Raw genomic sequence first — 19,285 nt, 5'->3', positions numbered from 1 at the left:
TGGTTCAACCGCATGACCAGGTAATTATATGTAATTTTATAATTTATATTAAAAAAATTTAGACATACTCAAATATCTAAAAAAAAGATACAAATTTCAAATATTTTTAATACAAAATATAATAAATCTCATATTATTATCAAATAAAAACCGAATTAAAATATAATGATCGTGATATGGGGTTTTAGGTTCAGAAAACGACATCTCTAACTATAAACTAATTCAAAATTTTATGCATAATACATAATTGAGATAATATTAGTGTTGTAGGTACGTAACTTATGTAAGTCAATAAGCAAAAAAATATTCAAATATGGCTATAATGATTTTTTTTTGAAAAAATAAAAAATTTGGATTTTTTTTGGACCGGGCCGGGTCACCGGTTTTTATGAAAACCAGCCGGGTTGGACCGGGTTGCGCCGGTTCTGATGCATGGCCGGTTCATTGCATCCACTGGACCGGTTATATGACCGGTTTACCGATTCCCGAGTCGACCCGGCCAGGTCGGTCCGGTTTTAATAACTATGGTTTAAAGTGTTAAATGATTCGATACCAGTATAAATTAATTTTTAATTTTAATTACTAATTTTATTTACATCTAATAATTTTTATTTATTAAACGTGTGAATCGTTAGATCTAAATAAATAAATTATTAAAGTTTAAGTATAAATTTTATTCTTCTTAAATCGGCACCGTTTTAAAAATTGTCAATCCAAGTGCTGCTCTCTTGTATCTCTTTTAAAACTTTTTCGTATCATTTTCTTTCTTGAAAACATCAATATGCTCTAAAATTGATTCAGCTGTTGAAATCTTCAACTGCCACTGATGTTCTAGTGGTAAGCGTGTCTCCACCAGAAGTGGGGGTGGGGGACACCCCCTTGCCCAAAAATATGTCTACAAATGCAGACTTTATTTACTCTCAAATAATGGATATATATATATATATATATATATATATATATATATATATATATATATATATATATATTATTAATCTAATGTTAAAGGAGATGGTTTATCTCATATTATAGAAACAAACTTATGAGCTCCATCACTTAAAAAAAAGAAAAAAAAATGTGGCACAGTTATCGAATGATGTGTAGAAAAAAAATTTATATTATGTAACATGAAAATAGTTTTTTTCTATATATATATATGAGTAGAATACTCTTATATATATAAGTAAGATATTCTTACACCGGTATAAGAGTTAGAAGTCTTATAATCAATTTTGATCTTTGATCCACTTGTATCCAATAGCTCACATTAGTAACAAATTTGAGCCCTTAGATATAAGTGAAATCAACGGATAAGATTGAAAGTGTAACTTACACTGGTTCTGAGAGGGATCTTGATGCTGATGTCCTGGTCAGCTCAGTTGTCTTTGCCGATGATAATTCCGACACCATCCATGCTCTGATGTCCATTCCAACACTGTCTCTTTATCAGCTCTTCAGACTGATGGTCATTCCAGTTGATTTGTTGTACTTAGTCATTTCATTTCGTTGATGTAGCATTGTTGTTTTTGGTTCCTAATGGGAGTATTATTTATGTATCAAGCTTGTAGCATATGATCTATATGCTACAGCTTGAGGGAAAGTGTTAAGAGTGTTAGTGTTAATAGTGTAGAAGTCCCACATTGAGCGTGTCTCTTTGTATTCTTCAGTGTAAAATGATCATGACTCATATATTTATATATATTGGTGGTTATAATGGCTATATTTTTTCAAAATAAAATATGAAATTATAAATATTAATATAATAATAATTAAGATTATAATAAAATACATACATACGTATGGATAGTAAACTATGAGTTTGAAATCTATTACTTTAATTTTTTCAATCAATTATAATTATGTACTTTATTTCAATGTACCCAATATTAAAAAAAAATCAAATCCCTAAATGTTAACTCCTATGTAGCTAAAAATAAATAAATTGGAAACTTATATTTGACGTGGAGTCAAGATGGTTAACCATTTAAAGACAAGCTTCGAGATTATGATATTTCGTACTCAATTTATAATAAAAGCCATTTGCGTCACCACGGACAATTCATACCCATTATAAAATATAATGTATGACAGACATATTATGATAGAGGTTGAAAATATGTTGAATATATCAAAGCTTACAGGAATAATAATCACAAGTTAATTAAAGGTTAGAAAAACCTGCATACATAAAAATCAGCAGAGCAAGGGTTGCTATCAAGCTTGGTCAAGACAAGGGTTGTGTGTCAGAAAAATAGATAGGTGAGCTAATTTATAATGTCCTTTGTCTTTTATCATTTTGTCTCTTTTTTGATTTAATTGTCAACTTCAAACAACTTGTACGAGTTACAGTTGTTAATTTATTTACGAAGAATTATAAATTAAAAAAAGTACGTTTAGTAATACATTTTTAAATAGAGCAAACAATCATGTAATACATTTTTAAATTCAAATTAAATAATCACATTAATTATGTGACTTTTACTCATCAAATATTATTATTATCTTATTTAATTTTTAAAGTTCTTTCTCTCTCTTTAAGTTGTAGTAGGCTAGCTAGGTAGCTAGCTGCATAGACAACCCTATAGCTTCTTTCATTGAAGGGAGCAGTGATTGTGCATCCAAGGCCCAAGGGCACACTACTTATGCTGGCTGTGGCTGTCATCTACTTATGTTCAGATCTTGGCTGAAGCATAACTCTTGTTAGGTACTCGCTTTGTATCAAACGTGTGATGTTACCCTTGAGGAGCTACATTCTAACGTAAGAGTACAACTCATCCCAATTTTGTTGGGACAATGTATATTTATTATCAAAAAAAAGTTTATTATTTTTATAATTAATTTAATTATCGTTGATTTCTATCAATCTAATGGTTATAATTTATTGAGAATAATAATTAATTAATAAATGCTACTCAATAATTTTCAATAAATTATAACCATTAGATTTACAGAAATCAATGATGATTATGTTAGTTGTAAATTTTTTTAGTGATAAATATAACCTTCCCCATTTTATTGTTAGAAAAGTTTAAAAGATATACTTTTATTTCATTTTAGATGATACGAAATTATTTTGGTATTTAATTGGTTATTTTCTATCTTCTCTTTCTTCCATTTTTTTCTTCCTAATTTTACGAAGGAGAAAGAATGTAAGAAATTATTAAATAGACATTAAAACAACGTTTTATTTAAGTGTCTGTTTGGATCATCTCTTTTCTGTAAGCTATGAGCTACTTATAAGCATAAGTTAGGCAAAACAGATTTTGAAAAAAACTCTTATAACGAAAAGCTCTTCTTTTATAATGAAGAAAAAAGTTAAAAGTTTTTAGGAGGATCTTTTTTTAATCTCTTATCTGTTTTTCTTGAATTGTGTTTTTTTAAATGAAGAGTTACAAAGATAGAGAGAGAGATAATTTTCTTGAAATATGTGTTTTTAAGCTAAATTTTTTATGTAATTACCAAACAGCTTTTAATTTTTTTTTTAAGTTCTTATTTTTAACTTTAGCTTATAAGTAGCTTCTAGCTTCAAAAAAAATAGAGGATTCAAACAGGCTCTAAAATGATACAAAGTTATTGATTTAAAATAATAAACAATTTTTTTTATTATTATTGATGGATCACGCCTTAGGTACATTATATTTGCCTAATTATCTCTAGTATGTAGTTGGAAAAAATAGTGAATAATTTATATTAACAAAACTATATTGGATGGTGATCATGAGGTTTAGCTTAATTGGATGGTGAAATTAAATGATAAATGGCATTTGTTCCTCTACGTCCTTTGTTATTTGCATTAGTAATCATGATTAACACCAGTTCATAATTTTCTAAACCCTTTTTCATTTCAACATGCTTCCGTGAATTCAAAATTAACGTTGAGAGTGAATTCTAATTGATAAGTTAATAATATTTACCGGTGATCGTATAAAATTAGACAATGACACAAAATATTATTTGCCTTTTCAATTTCTAAAATCTGGAGACTGCAGTCATCAATCCTTAAAATTTAATTTTATCTATTATTTTTTTTTCTATAGATTCATAAAAACTTGATTACATTAGTTCGAATTTTTTTCAGATTCATGTAAAAAATCAAATTTGAAATCTCTAATTAAGAAAAATAAGTTACTGAATGGTTTATATATAATTCCCTATCTTTGTCCTCAAGTTTACTGAATGGTTTATATATATATATGCGCTTTACTTTAAAAAAAGTACGTGCAGAAGATTATAAATTCCATGTATTGAATAGGTTAAATTAATAAATTAGGAAGAAAAGGTAAGAAATCCTGTAGGTGGAATAATTAGGAATAGAATGCATATTCTTGAAGAGAAATCTTCCTAGGGAGAATAATGGACATAGTGGTGGGTCTATGTACAACTGGATTTTGTAATTATTGAGCCTTCACATAGTTACTTGATGTGCCCCATACAGTAATGCACTTCCCACATGAACATAGTACTTAGCTCCAAAAGATGAATAAATTAATATAAATTAATAAATAGAGAGCATGGTAGTTTCCGTGGCAAGAAGTGAAAAGAAAAGTTGGAAAGGGAAAGTAACAAAGCTTCCAATGCCATTATGTCAAAGTGGATTACAATGAAGCACGGCCCCACAAGTTTAAACCATCTAAGAGTTACTTTGATGATTGGAATTCTTTCCCGGCAAGTCACTTTCTTTTTGACCCTTATATGGTAGGGTTTTTACATTTTTTTTTTTGGAATAAGTATATGTCTAAGAATGTAAAGTTATCTCATTTCAAGAGAGAGAGAACGAGATAGATAAAAAAGAGAGAGAATGAACAAAATAAAAATAAAAATATGGGTCTCACCTCTTTGTGAAAATGAATGACATGAATTATGTCATCTAAAAAGATAAACACTTTTTTCTTTTTTTCTTTGTAAAATTTACAACCACGCACCTCTATATATGTCGTTATTTTCGGCGAAGTTTATAAAACGATGGAAAATATTATTTTGTATTATTGTGAATAAAGATTTTATTTGCTAAACATTATTCATCGTAATGTTGCCACTAGCAAGCACAATTAATTCAGATTCTATTATTATATTATGATGTAATGTTATTATCTAATTAACGACTTGCATTTATAATACGGAAACATTTTTTAGCAGTTTTTGATTTTTTTGTTGGATTTATGTTCTTTCACCTAAAGTCCAATTGGCTCTGTGAATAACCCAAAAAACCTAAAGTTTATGCAGTTTAAGGCTAAATTTTCAAGTTACTTGTATAAATTCTACACTTTTAATCATCAGTATTTGATCTTTCACTATTGTTGATGTTGAGGTAAGATTATTTTTATGAAGGTCAGAGAATACATACACATTAGCACATCTTTGATATTATTGGAGTATGTACTCGTTTACTAAAAGTAAGAAAGAGTGATGGTTTAGAGAAAAATAATCATACAAGAAATGATAAAATGGTAAAAAATATAAGTTTTATTAATTTCATGTTAAAGGAGATAGTTATCTTATGTCATAGAAATAAATTTGTGAGCTCCACCACTTGAAAAAAGAAAAAAGAAAAGAAAAAAAAAATGTGGCATAATTATCGAAGGGTGTGTAGGAAAAAAAATTTATCTCATATAATATGAAAATAATTTTTTTCAAATTATATGTTATTTTTTCAAATTGAGTAAATGATGCAATGAGTCTTTGTTACTTCTGTAGTAGTGAAGATAATCTGGAAAGTTTGCGGATGCAGAGAAGATCAATTTACGAAGAGAGTTCATACATGTTTCCAAAAAGAAAAAAGAGTTCATACGTAAAGAAATCACTTATAAAACTGCGCTATAAGAGGTATACTTGTGTGTTTGTAAGATGATCATGATTTGATGTACTAAAATCGCTTATGCATAAATCCAATTTTTTCAACTATTCTCGCAGCATACAAAAAAATGGGGTATTTTACAAATTGTAAAATTGCAATTAAGGATAAGTTAATGCTAAAATTTAAGAGAAAAAACCGTACTTGTGAAAACAAGTGATAATTTATGCTAAAAACATAGTTAGCAGTTACTGTTTTGGCTAGAAATGACAAATCTCATCACCAAAACTAAAATAATAAAAGCAGGCATCACTTTGAAACTTAGTATAATTTATGGAAATTTTTTTTTCTCACTAATCATAAATCATCGTTTAATATGCTTAACCCTACGTCCCCATCCTATAATGATGATTAACCTTCATTGCAAGAAATTAAAAGATCTAAACCACAAGGGTTTTTGTGTGGTTGATAGCCACCTAACTAAGATTAACTTATTAAATGTATAGATAATAAAAAAAGATCAAGTTAATATAATAATATCCATGCAATGATGGTCAAACCAATTATGCTTTTAGATAGTAGTTTTTATTATCAAATTGGCACTTTGTTTAGTACCATTGCTTGTTGATTCTCACTTTCTTTCATTATTATATATTAGTGGGTAAGGTATGTAGCCGACATTCATTTTCTTTGATGCCCCCATTATATACCTGTATACCTCTCTCTCATCAAAACTGTATAATTGTCTCAAAACCATTGATTCCAACACACGGGAATCTCTTAACACCATGCGCACAATAGCCTTCATCACCTCTCTGATTAATGGGCCATTCTTCTTACAGTGTTACTTTCTATAAGTGACGGAACTGGAAACTAAAAATCGTCTTGCGTGCATTTCCATTTTTACCCTTTTTTTTTTTTTTTTCTCTCACTTCCTATCTTTCAAATTTTTATTCTCTCTCTCTCTCTCTCTCTCTCTGACATTTTCAACTCTTCACCGTTTCTTCTCACATCTTTTTTTTCTGACTCTCTTTATCTTTTCTGTCACTTAAATCCGTATTCTGCAGAGCGCAGTTGGGAGTACCCCATCTTTAAACACTGAAGCGTGCGGTCATTTTCGACCCTCAGAAAAGCAAAACACCAAAATAGAAGTAAAATTGAATTAAACCAATATAACAAGATAAAATAAAAATAAAACAGTAACAATTGATACTAAAAAAAATAAATAAAAAAATCAGATTTTTTTTTTTAGTATCAAAAACATTTGGCCTTGTTTTTTAATGTTGGATATTTGTTTGCTTTTGGTTTAACCTTCCCCACCAGATGATGAGATAATCATGATCCATCCTCAATTAGCTAATGCTGCATACCAAACTGGAGAGAGAGAGAGAGACATTTACTTTCAGAAAAACAAGAAAACGGGTTATATCAGCATTTGCAAGGTGATGGGCACTCTCTGAGGTTGTTCCACTCTTGATGTTTCTTTTGGCTGTTCAGAGTTCCAGTGAGGCAGAAAGAACCTGTTACAGAAAAGAACAAATTTTCCTATCTCATTCACAATTCTTCTCAGTGAGATTGCCTAAATGACAACTGGGTTTTATTTATCTTGTTGTGTGGTGTGATTATTACCCCATTCTACTCTTCCACATCTGGTTTTTTTTATATCTCTTCAAGTTCCACCGATATCTATAAGAAAAAAACAAACTTCTTTACCAACATGGAGACAAAGGTTGGACCACTTAGTATTCTCAAACATAGTGCTTGGTTGGAGCTTGTTCGTTGAGTTATGAACTGGGTCTCATGCAAGTTTTTTCCTTTAGGTTGGGTTCTGTTGATGAAAATATCATAAAGCATCAATCTTTATGAGGTTTGAGGGCTTGGATTGCTGAAAGAAATTTTGGGTTTGCTTCAATTTTGCTTAGGAGTTAAAAGATTCACGGTGGGGGTGCTTGGTGGTCCAGTTTATTTAATGTTCTGTTGAAGCCGGGGCTTACCTTGAATCTTCTGTGAAGGATGTCTGTGAATCGAAGACTTTCTGGTTCAAATGGAAGATTGCCACCAAGTATGAAGTCTTGGAAGGCAAATGAGCCTCTGCATGAGTCTAATTCTTCTAAAACATGTAGAAGGAAGCCGTTGCTCCTCTGGGTTTTTGGGTTTGTTGCTATAGGGAGTGTTTGGTTTATCTTGAGTTTCAATAGTAACGAAGCAGCTTGTGAAGATAGAGAAAGAATATTGCTTCAACGTTACAATGTCAGTAGGAAGCAGCTTCATGCTTTGGCTTCCTTGTTCTCTGGATCAGATCAGGTGACCTTCACTTTTGGCCACTGTTTCAATTTTATTCATTCTTGGCTTCATATTGTGATCGTTGACAACAATTTCTTCTTTTTAGAAACTTTAATTAGTTGGCTTCTTCTATATGCTAACTGTTCTTTCTGTTGAGTGTTATTTTCATTTAACAAACGACTTCTTGTTGTTTTAACTTTGCGCTGAAGTTAAAAATGTAAAATAATGAGAACCAAGAGATTGCCTTAAATGAAAGTATATAAACTATGCACTTCTGATAATTTTTCCACAAGGTTTTCTAGGATCACCATATGTTGTTCAATGTTTTAATTGCTAAAAGTGACATACTCTCTTGCTATATTTTCAAAATAAAGCTATGCTTGTTGCAGAGATGAATATGAGAAGTAAACAAAGTGGTGCTCTTTGTCCTCTGTCTTACTAGTCTATAATGCAGATTTTATCATCCAACTGTATTGATGAAAGAAGACTTCAAATGCTGTTAAGCAGTGGCATAGTGAGCACTCCACAGTTAATTTGTCCAGAGAATCAGGAGTTACAAAAGGAGCATAGATGTGTTGCAGAGATTGTAGAACCTGTTGAACAATGCCCAATTGTCGACGATAATGTCCAGACAAGGCTTGAATTATCATTCGTATTGAAAAAATATCTATCATTGACCTCACACTCTGCACTTTCGTCCAATTTGGTTAATTGTTTGCTTTGTGGAAAGGTAGAGACTTTACTAAAGCTGAGGCATTTATATGTTATGCCCAAAAGTTCCATAGTTTAAATTGTTGATTCTCCTCAGAAATAGTTAGTACCTATGAATTATAGCCTAACTTACAATTCCCATTTCTCACTGCTCAACCTATCCAAGGGGGTGTTATATGGCTGTTGAATGGAGATACAAAAGCATAGTGACGGAGCTTTAGGCTTCCTGCATATCATTTCCTGTAAGAGTGCTAAGTTTGTAGAAGCTGAGTGAGAAATAAAACTATAAAAAATGCATCAAATGGATCCTACAGTGGTACCATTTTATATGAGCTTGAACATAGTCAGAACACTGCCTTGAATTGCCTAACCAGCATCATAACATTCTTTTTAGCTTGGCAAGTGCTGTAATAAATTCTTGTCTCGATGTGTAAATGACAGAGTGACCAATGATAGCTAGCGTTTTGTTTCATTTAACCTATAGTTTAGTTAACATTATTATGTGAAGTCATATATCTATAGAAAAGTAGTTGATTTTTGTTAAAGTTGCTTCAGATATTGCCTTTCCTATGTTAGTTGTGGATTATACTACACAGACTCAGCATCTAAGCTTGAGCAGTAACTTTGAAATGTGCAGTCCATACATGCTTATTTCAAACATATACATCCACAATATAATTAATTTGCTTGTTTATTTTTGGCTTTGCAGAACATTTTGCAGTCATTTAAACTGAGGGTCTGTGCAATTAAGGATCATGTGAGTTCATCTAATTCGGTTAAAGGATGCTGGTGGATCCTTATTGGAATTATAATGTCCTGCAAGTTGTCTGGCTTCTATTTACTATGGAGGAGTCAAAAGCAGAAGCTAGTTTGGGGGCATCCAGCTTCTCAACAAAAGCGGCTGCAACATTCTGTGCAGGGTCCCTTAAAGAGTGCTGGGAGGTGGAGGAAAAAGTTGCTAATTATATTTGTGTCACTTGGAATAGTTGTGTCCGTTTGGTTATTCTGGCACCTGAATATGAACATTGTGCAGAGAAGAGAAGAAATGCTTGCCAATATGTGTGATGAGCGAGCCCGTATGCTGCAAGATCAGTTTAATGTAAGCATGAATCATGTTCATGCTCTGGCTATTCTTGTATCTACCTTTCACCACGGAAAACATCCTTCTGCAATTGACCAGGTAGTGTACACAATGTCCTTCTGTTCTCTTATTGGGGCATTGCCTGGTGTCTGATTGCTAATTAATTCCTACTCCGTTCCATGCAGACTTATTCATGGCTCATGTCAGATATTTTGAATTTCTTCTAGCCATTAGCTTTTGCTTAATGTACTTTACTTACATGAATCTAACTAAAAGATTTGTGTGGCAGCATAGTAATTATGGAGAAAATGTATGATTTCTTGTGTGCAAAGGAAAGGAAAAATTGATTTTCAATCATCTGTAAAACTTGGGGAGAGGCATGGTTGTTCTCTCGCATTTGGTTGCAATTGCATACATATAAAATAAAAAAAGGAGTAATGGGAAAGAAAGTGGGGATACTGAAAAATATAGACATAATATTGAAATATTTAACCAAAAAAATAAAAAATAAAAAATGGAAGATTTCAGGTGCTGGTATTGATCCGTTAATGTGTCAAAAAGTTGAGCTATTTTAAAAAATATGCAACCAAGTTAATCTCTTGCTTTATCATTAATTTCTATCTTCTATCTCAGTTTCTTTTGTTGCATTAAGGTATTGTTGTTACCAAAACTGAATCTCAAAAGGAAGTCGTTGTGGATAGGAGTGTCAGATGTATTTCTTTAGGCGTTTTTACATGCTATGCTAAGAGAAGCATATTTGACAGCATTATGTAGCATCGTTACCTTGGCATTGATATTAACTTTATTGTTGCTTTTGTTTAAGTATCTGTTAAATTTTACAAAAACGGACGAAGTTCAAACTGAGATCCTCTTTTCACTCATAATTCTGATGTGGTTTATTTGGTTAATTGTGATGCATTAGAATCGGGTTTGGATGTGTGTAAAGATTGCATGGATGTAGGTCACCAAGTTCAAACCATGTTAAATTATGTGCTTTCTTCAACTCTCCACCCTTAGTCATAAACGCACAATTCCAAACTCTTATGCTGTTAGGTGAAAGCATACAAATGATTTTTATATTACATCTCTAACATTATACATGTCAAGGGAAAACAAAAAAAAAAAAGAGAAAAAGTGAGGAAAATTAACATTGAAGCTTCTGTTTCACTGCAGAAAATTTTTGGGGAATATACAGAGAGTACAGCATTTGAGAGACCACTTACTAGTGGTGTTGCTTATGCTTTGAAAGTTCTCCATTCTGATAGGATGCATTTTGAGAAGCAGCACGGGTGGACAATTAAGAAAATGGAAACAGAGAATGAGACACTAGTCCAAGATTGTATTCCAGAAAATTTGGATCCGGCACCCATTCAAGATGAATATGCTCCGGTGATATTCGCTCAAGAAACAGTTTCCCATATTGTATCAATTGACATGATGTCAGGGAAGGTGTGCCTTGCTTAGCCTGCTGTCACCCTAACATAATTTACTTCTTCTTAGCAAATTGTGGGGCAATGGCTTGAACTGCTACTTTTACATTCCTGTGAATGTTCTAGCCACATGTATTTTGTACAAGAGAGAGAAAACTGGATTGTGAAATTATCAGTGGACTTTTGCTTTTGTTTTTCTATTTTCTTATTAAGCTGACAGCATTAGATACTTGAAGCTTTGGTGTACATGAAGCTAAATATTTGAACTAAAGACCTTACACTTAAAACTGTATCTTATATAATTTACTTTAAATGGTGAAAGTTAAATGTTGGGTAAACAGAATAATATATAGGAGTTTCAGTTACCAACATCAATAAGATGACTTTGAGCACTGGTATCACCTTCTTTTCATGCGTGGCTAGTTTATTTACGGTCATCTTAATGATAGATTAAGAAGAAATGAGATTAGGAGCTATTGTCTATGGAATTGTTCATTAAATTCCTCATTTATTTGGTTGTCTAAAATAATATATCTTTGTTGTATTGTTATATAGGAGGATCGTGAGAATATTTTGCGAGCAAGGGCATCTGGAAAGGGGGTTCTGACATCCCCTTTTAAATTACTAAAGTCCAATCACCTGGGTGTTGTACTTACATTTGCTGTCTTTGAGACTAATCTTCCTCCAGATGCTACACCAGAGCAGCGTATTGAAGCTACTGTGGGGTAATTATATCTAATAATAACTTTGATTAACCCCTACAACTAATTGTCTTCTAGTTAAAATATTACATGCATTTGTGCTCTTATTCCCCATCTTAATGTGTGTCTTGGTACCTATTTATTGGAAGGTATCTGGGTGCATCTTATGATGTTCCATCACTGGTAGACAAGCTTCTGCACCAACTTGCCAGCAAGCAAACCATTGTTGTAAATGTTTATGACATAACTAATGCATCTGCACCCATCACAATGTATGGTACTGATGTTGCTGATACTGGCCTACTACGCATAAGCAGCCTAGATTTTGGGGATCCGCTACGAAAACATGAGATGCACTGCAGGTTTGCTTTCACACTAAAAAGTTTGTGTGTTATGTCCAAAGAATTGAAATCTCATATCAGCACATTTCCAAATTTCTTTTCTTTTCAGGTTCAAGCAAAGGCCTCCATTACCTTGGACGGCAATCAATGCATCTGTTGGGGTACTTGTTATTACTTTGCTTCTGGGTCATATTTTTTATGCAGCAATAAATCGAATAGCAAAAGTAGAGGATGACTATCGAAAAATGAGAGAGCTGAAAGTTCGTGCTGAAGCTGCAGATGTGGCAAAATCTCAGGTGCTATATATTTCTGGGATTGTTTCTTTCTGTTATGGAACATAATTTTTATGTGATGGCAACAATATTGTGATTTCTCAAATCGAATTCATAAATTTAGTGCCTTATGTGATTATCATCATTCACCATCAGAATTATTTCTCATAATTTATATAGCCTTTAACTTAATTAAAATTAATAGTTCTGTGTTGATCTCCAAGGATTGGTTTCCCCTTTTGTAGTTTCTTGCGACAGTTTCACATGAGATCAGGACTCCAATGAATGGTGTTTTAGGTAATTGTAAAGTATTTAATGTTATCATAGATAATCCCAACTTGTCAATACTTGGTGATAATTGTCAACTGCGTCAAATCACTTTCCAGGTATGCTGCAAATGTTGATGGACACTGACCTTGATGAAAACCAGATGGATTTTGCCCAAACTGCCCATAGGAGTGGTAAAGATCTTATATCAGTCATAAATGAGGTTCTTGATCAGGCAAAGATCGAGGCAGGCAAGCTTGAACTTGAAGCTGTAGCTTTTGATCCGCATGCTATTCTAGATGAAGTTCTATCACTTTTCTCTGGAAAATCTTATGAAAAAGGAATTGAGGTGAAATCCTATCTTTCTGCTACCTTAGTTTTGTACGTCCTTTAATTTGGAGATTAGGTCTTGACATAAATTTTTGTTCTTTATACTTTTGAGTGAGTACAGTTGGCTGTTTATGCATCCAATCAAGTACCCAAAGTTGTAACTGGCGATCCTAAACGGTTCCGGCAAACAATTACTAATCTTGTTGGCAATTCACTTAAGGTTTGCTATATTTCACGCTGCATTTTTTGAGTTTGACCCATTTTATTCTACCCATTTTAAACTTTGGCTAGTAAATGACCCATGCAATGGAAAGACATTGTAAAAATACATAAGCAATTCAAGTTATTTATCTTTATATTTCCCTTCTTCTCTTTAGACTTGAAATAATCTTTCATAGAAAAAAGGGAATCTTATTTTTTATTTATAATCTTTGTTAATTAGCTCACTTGGTGCATTTCAGTTCACCCATGATAAAGGACATGTATTTGTCTCGGTTCATCTGGCGAATGAAGTGAAGAACCCACTTCATATTATGGACGCAGTATTGAGAGAAGGCTTAAACTTGGATCAAGACATGCCAGCCAGAACATATAATACGTTAAGCGGGCTCCCTGTAGGCAACAGATGGAAAAGCTGGGCAAACTTTAAAAAGTTTAGTATAAATTTGATGGATAAGCCTGAAATTATTCAACTACTAGTAACAGTTGAGGACACAGGTATAGGAATTCCTGCAGATGCACAGAGCCGCATATTTACACCTTTTATGCAGGCTGATAGTTCCACTTCTCGAACATATGGGGGAACTGGAATAGGACTGAGTATTAGTAAATGTCTAGTTGAGCTTATGGGAGGAGAAATTGGTTTTGTAAGTGAGCCTGGAATTGGAAGTACTTTTTCATTTACAGGAACTTTCAGAAAAGGAGAAACCACATCTCTGGATGCAAAGTGGCAGAAGCACAATCTTTTTGTTCCACAGCTCCAAGGATTGAGAGCATTAGTGATAGATGGAAGTAAAATCCGAGCTGAGGTCACAAGATATCATCTGCAGAGGTTGGGGATGTCTGTGGATGTAACTTTCAGTCTGAAATCTGCATGCTCTTGTCTATCTAGTACTTGCAACATGAGGTAATTTGTCATTTTTATTAGTAAACTGCATTAACTGGTTATTCTGAACCAATTTGGTAAATTCTAGCATCATCAAGATAATTTCCATTTCCTCAAAATTGGTAATTGCTTGCTATCAAAGGTAGTTAGTTACTTGGACGAACAAATAATTACAGTTCATTCATGCCTGTAGAAAGAGCATGTAGTTTGATTATGTTCATCATGAAGTAAACATGAAGATTTTGTATTTATAGGAAATTGCATATTAAACAATAGGTTATTATTTGCTAATTTATTATTCTTTTTTTTTTTGTTCCTTCAGTATGTCAACACAGTTCGCCATGATTCTTATAGACAAGGATGCTTGGGATAAGGAAAGTAGTATCTTATACACAATCAAGAATCAAAGACAGAATGGCATCAAAGGGGACCCAATAAACTTTCCAAGGATTTTTCTCCTGGCCACCCACCTTAGCCCCAATGAACGTGATGAACTCAAGTCCATTGGAATCATAGATGATATACTAATGAAGCCTCTTTGGCTTACTGTTTTGATTCGCTGCTGCAGAGAATCCCTTGGAACTGAAAAAAGGCAAATAAATAGGAAGAAAGTATCCAAACTTGGGAATTTATTAATACACAAACAAATTTTGGTGGTTGATGATAATGCAGTGAACAGAAAAGTTGCAGAAGGTGTTCTGCAGAAATATGGGGCAATAGTTACCTGTGTGGAGAGTGGCAGGGCTGCTCTAAAGATGCTCAAACCACCACATAATTTTGATGCTTGTTTCATGGATCTCCAAATGCCAGAAATGGATGGGTAATTGATCTGCTTATTCTATATTTTTTTAGTTTGTTTCTGACTTTTGAATGCAAATGGAGGCACCCTAGTTGCCTAAAATAATAGAACCAAGGATCATTGACTGGTCCAGTAAGTTTATTTCATACTAGAGAAAGCACATGTAAGACAAGGCATAATAATTAAAAGAAATGGTGCCAAAAATGAGGCCACTACCCTTATTTACTTTTGCTCATAACCTACCTAGAATATTTGAACTGAAACTGATTTTCCTGGGTCCCAAGGTTGCAATGTTGAACTGCAAAACTGTCTATTCCGGATTGAAATAATAGCTAAGGTATAATGTTTGGAGATTAAGCTTTGGCCTTGTAATTAACAACTTCATCTGATTTTTCTGGATCCAATGGCCGCAATGTTGACCTGTAAAGGTGTTTACTCAATCTTTAACAATAGCTAAGTAAAGTGATTTTGCTTTGTCTTTGTGTTAGGAATTGGTGTGAGTTTTTTATGCACTGTTTTTGTGTTGATTGTTCTGAAGTGACAATTATTCTCTTCATCTTAAATGGTACAGTTTTGAAGTGACAAGGCAAATCCGCCGTTTAGAGAGTGAGGTAAATGAGAAAATTGCATGTGGGCAAGAATCTGCTGAGACGTTTGGTAACATCTCTCATTGGCACACTCGAATACTAGCAATGACAGCTGATGGAACTCAGGCTTCAAATGAAGAGTGCAGGAAGAGTGGGATGGATGATTATGTGTCAAAGCCATTTGAAGAAGAGCAGCTCTATATGGCAGTGGCACGAATCTTCAAGTCTGGTTCATAGTGTGGAAGCATCATGTTTATAATGTTTGATTATTAGTGCAGGTGTCATGTTGACAAGTGTTGAATGGCCTCTACGACGAATGCCAAGTGTCAATTTTCCACTAAAAGAGCCAGCAGATGGATTAATTTTGGCTAAATTATGTCCAGATATTGTAGGAGTAGGACTCACCCCAGCTGATGTGTTTCTAAACAAGACCGGCATGTCAGCATCAAAGCTATCACTTCAGCACCATGGATCTCAGCTATGGCCTTGTTTAGTTATAGTAAGTGCCATGTTCATCATCCCTGGATTTTCATATTACAAGTGCATTTCATACATATTAAAATGAGTATAAAACTTAAAAGTTATAGCATGTGTTACATTTCTAAATTTGGTCCTTCTACTTAAATTTTTTAATGTGTCTTTCCATGTTTTCAATGTTGTTGCAAGTTGGTTTTTCATACACATCTACAATGTTGGATTTAAAACATTTAGGGTGTACGGAAGAAACAATTTGAAGCAAATTGAAACATTCAAGAGTTCAATTCAGAAAATTAGAAGTGGAAGGACTAAATTGAGTGATGTAGTTATTAAGGACCGAAAATGTAACGTTTCCCATTGCAATTCAGTTATCTATAACAAATGATGATGAGTTTAATAAGATTATTCACGAGTTAATAGTGTTTTTTTTCCTTTCCAGGAAGCTGATTTGAGTGCAATAAAATATCAATAGCTTTTTTTTTTTAAGGAAGGGGAGGATGCTACTTGGACCAGTGTCATCTATGCTAATTATCACTCATTGCAGGAGAAGGGGAGGTCAAGAAGGCACAATTGCATTTTTGTGTACATAACCCGTTTTTTGTTCCTGCTTTCTATTATTTTTCTTTGTATATATTCATATGGAGCAAGTAGGATAAGATAAAATGTTATAGTGATGAGTATTAATTCATTTTTTGGGCTAAGATTGAAAGAAATGACAAATCTTGAACCCTCAATGTTGAGATATATAGTCCCACATTGGTTGTATGAGCAACTAATGTGGAGTTTATAAGACTTTGGGCACTCCCATCCTTTACACAGGTAGGTTGGGCCTGTTGCATTGTCCACTCTTCAAGCTCAATGGGCTCTTGTGTGAGGGGACATGTTGAGATATATAGTCCTACATTGGTTGTATGAGCAACTAATGTGATCTTTATAAGACTTTGGGCACTCACATCTTTTGAGCTAGTTTTAGGGTGATGTATTCCAAAATTCTTTACACTCAAATTTTGTAAGACATGCAAAGCAAAACTGTTACATGATACAGTAGATTGGCATATGTACCAATATATTTTTGTTTTCATTTGCCACTAAGAAATGACAACCGGTGTTTTATTTCTCCTTTTATGTTTCATTGTTTCAAGGCTAAAATGTGCAATTCGTTACTGTTGAATATGGAGCTTCAAACAAGTAATGCTCCATATTTTGGTAAATGGGATAGAGCCGAACATGTGAACCACTAACGGATGAAGAATTTTTTTTTCCCTTTTGAAAAAGGCAATAAAGAAAAAGGGTTGTAAAACAGATAAGAGAGGGGGGAAAAGGATGTGAGATAAATAATCATTTAGTCATTGAGAGGGAAAAAAAAAAGTACACATCCTTGTTGAGTTGGAAGAACATCAGACAGCAGAGAAAGTTAAGAATATGACTCCTTTCTGTGTTTCTTTACGTGTTTGTGAAGCATGTGACAATTCATAACCACTGAAATTGGAAGCGGCATCAGAAATAACAACTAATCTTGTTTTGTTACAGCTCAGTTCTTTTTTTGTGGATCACATTTGTGACCACCTTTCAATACTATATATTGTATAGAGCTCACTTTCAATCTGATCCTGCATAGTCCACTTTGTAAGACAATATAAAATTGCTTCTTAGCCGTTAGAAGAAGAACTAAGAAGCACATAACTACATCGTCTTTTCTTTCGCTATATACTATATAAGTAACTAAATTGGTGATGTCTTGGCTATGATTTTTGGAGTCTTTATCAGCAAAGCCTCTCTTATCCTTTCTCCAAAAATGGCAACATTCATGCTGAAGTTAATGCTTCCTCTACTTTTTCTGTCCATAATTTCTCCAAAAACAGGTATTAGAAATATATATAGTTGTTTCAAAACATGTCGAACTGTTTCATTTTTTCACATTTTTACAATGTTAATGAGCCGTTTAGTGTTGCTGTAAAATGTTCATATTGAAAAGTACATTCATTATGTGCAGCATATGCCGAATTTGAGCAATGGTGTGTAGCTGATGAGCAGACCACAGACAATGAGTTGCAGGCAGCCTTGGATTGGGTTTGTGGGAGAGGAGGTGCTGATTGTAGTAAAATTCAAGTGAAGCAACCTTGCTATTTTCCAAACACATTAAAAGACCATGCTTCTTATGCCTTCAACAACTACTTTCAGAAGTTCAAGCACAGTGGTGGTTCTTGCTACTTTAGAGGTGCTGCCATGACATCAGAAGTGGATCCTAGTAAGTATTTAACAGATTCCTAATAACCACTCTCTGCTTTTGTGTGTGTGTGTGTGTATGTGCTTTTATTTTTTTAACTAGGACATGTGCATGTTCACATGCAATGAGTGCAAAAAAGAGGATTTAGAATAGGGTAGGCCATGTGACTTTAAATGGCTTGATGAATATTAAAATGAGCTAGTTTATTTGAATTATGTCAGTAAAAGAGGAAAAAGAAAACTAACTAGGAAAACAAGTCAGGTTGCACTGCATGCTGTTAGAAGCTATATTTAGTAAATCAACGTGTCAATGAAATTACTCAAAGTAAAAGCACTCACATTCTTGTGTAAAATCCATTAGGCATAACATGGGGTCGACTAGAAAAACTAGCACCACTTCTCAAGTGCCTGTACTCAATTCAAATGAACATTGAACCTGATCTAAGCCTATAAACTGATGAATAATTATATTTTGTATGCTCATAACCAATCTTTATAATCTCATTGCAAGTAGTTTGTTTCACCCGGTTAATCCGTCATAACGTGAAGAAATTATTCTTTTTACCATTTTTTTTGTTCCTTCCATAACCTTTTACACCACTTTTTTTTTTTTTTTTTTGGGCATAAGAATTGGTCCATGCAAATGGTCCCACATATAATGAGTCCCTTGTCAGGGATTGGGACAATTCAGAATTTAAAATTGTCTAACTTTTACACCACATAAGTTGTGTGTATATGAATATGATTAGCTGTGATTTATAACCTGTGACTGCTTAATGTTCATGTGCAGGTCATGGTTCTTGTCACTATGACTTCATCCCTTGATCCAACTTTCATTGAAGACTAAAAATAACTGCAGCAAAAATTAGAGCTTGGGCCTTTTT

At 33.3% G+C, this 19,285-nt stretch overlaps 2 protein-coding genes across 2 annotated transcripts; both read left to right on the top strand.

The window, feature by feature from the left end:
* Positions 1-7,168: 7,168 nt before the first annotated feature.
* Positions 7,169-17,147, top strand: LOC133305037 (histidine kinase 2). The gene is made up of 14 exons (XM_061505144.1): positions 7,169-8,095; positions 8,529-8,804; positions 9,495-9,965; positions 11,040-11,315; positions 11,852-12,021; positions 12,147-12,359; positions 12,448-12,634; positions 12,856-12,907; positions 12,997-13,226; positions 13,329-13,427; positions 13,669-14,333; positions 14,635-15,132; positions 15,683-16,197; positions 16,615-17,147. Exons 1-13 carry the CDS (start codon positions 7,805-7,807, stop codon positions 15,933-15,935), a joined length of 3,681 nt encoding a protein of 1,226 aa, XP_061361128.1. The 5' UTR covers positions 7,169-7,804; the 3' UTR covers positions 15,936-16,197; positions 16,615-17,147.
* A 788-nt stretch (positions 17,148-17,935) lies between these two features.
* Positions 17,936-19,280, top strand: LOC133305038 (glucan endo-1,3-beta-glucosidase 12). Its single transcript, XM_061505145.1, has 3 exons — positions 17,936-18,037; positions 18,169-18,423; positions 19,192-19,280. The coding sequence occupies exons 1-3, from the start codon at positions 17,971-17,973 to the stop codon at positions 19,224-19,226; spliced, it is 357 nt and encodes a 118-aa protein (XP_061361129.1). The 5' UTR covers positions 17,936-17,970; the 3' UTR covers positions 19,227-19,280.
* The last annotated feature ends 5 nt before the right edge of the window (positions 19,281-19,285 follow it).

The sequence above is a fragment of the Gastrolobium bilobum genome, unplaced genomic scaffold (genome assembly GCF_033153095.1).
Source record: "Gastrolobium bilobum isolate Gb01-03AN ecotype WA unplaced genomic scaffold, APGP_CSIRO_Gbil_v1 utg45939, whole genome shotgun sequence".
Lineage (NCBI taxonomy): Eukaryota > Viridiplantae > Streptophyta > Magnoliopsida > Fabales > Fabaceae > Gastrolobium > Gastrolobium bilobum.
This window is presented reverse-complemented; position numbering and strand designations above follow the sequence as displayed.

What these genes read in the sequence shown, in the direction of transcription:
- LOC133305038 (XM_061505145.1), top strand. Translation starts at nt 17,971, where the DNA reads ATGGCAACATTCATGCTGAAGTTAATGCTTCCTCTACTTTTTCTGTCC. An exon ending in CATAATTTCTCCAAAAACAG is followed by an intron (nt 18,038 to 18,168) that starts GTATTAGAAATA and finishes CATTATGTGCAG; the next exon opens with CATATGCCGAATTTGAGCAA. An exon ending in GACATCAGAAGTGGATCCTA is followed by an intron (nt 18,424 to 19,191) that starts GTAAGTATTTAA and finishes GTTCATGTGCAG; the next exon opens with GTCATGGTTCTTGTCACTAT.
- LOC133305037 (XM_061505144.1), top strand. Translation starts at nt 7,805, where the DNA reads ATGTCTGTGAATCGAAGACTTTCTGGTTCAAATGGAAGATTGCCACCA. An exon ending in TTGACATGATGTCAGGGAAG is followed by an intron (nt 11,316 to 11,851) that starts GTGTGCCTTGCT and finishes ATTGTTATATAG; the next exon opens with GAGGATCGTGAGAATATTTT. An exon ending in CTTATGAAAAAGGAATTGAG is followed by an intron (nt 13,227 to 13,328) that starts GTGAAATCCTAT and finishes GAGTGAGTACAG; the next exon opens with TTGGCTGTTTATGCATCCAA.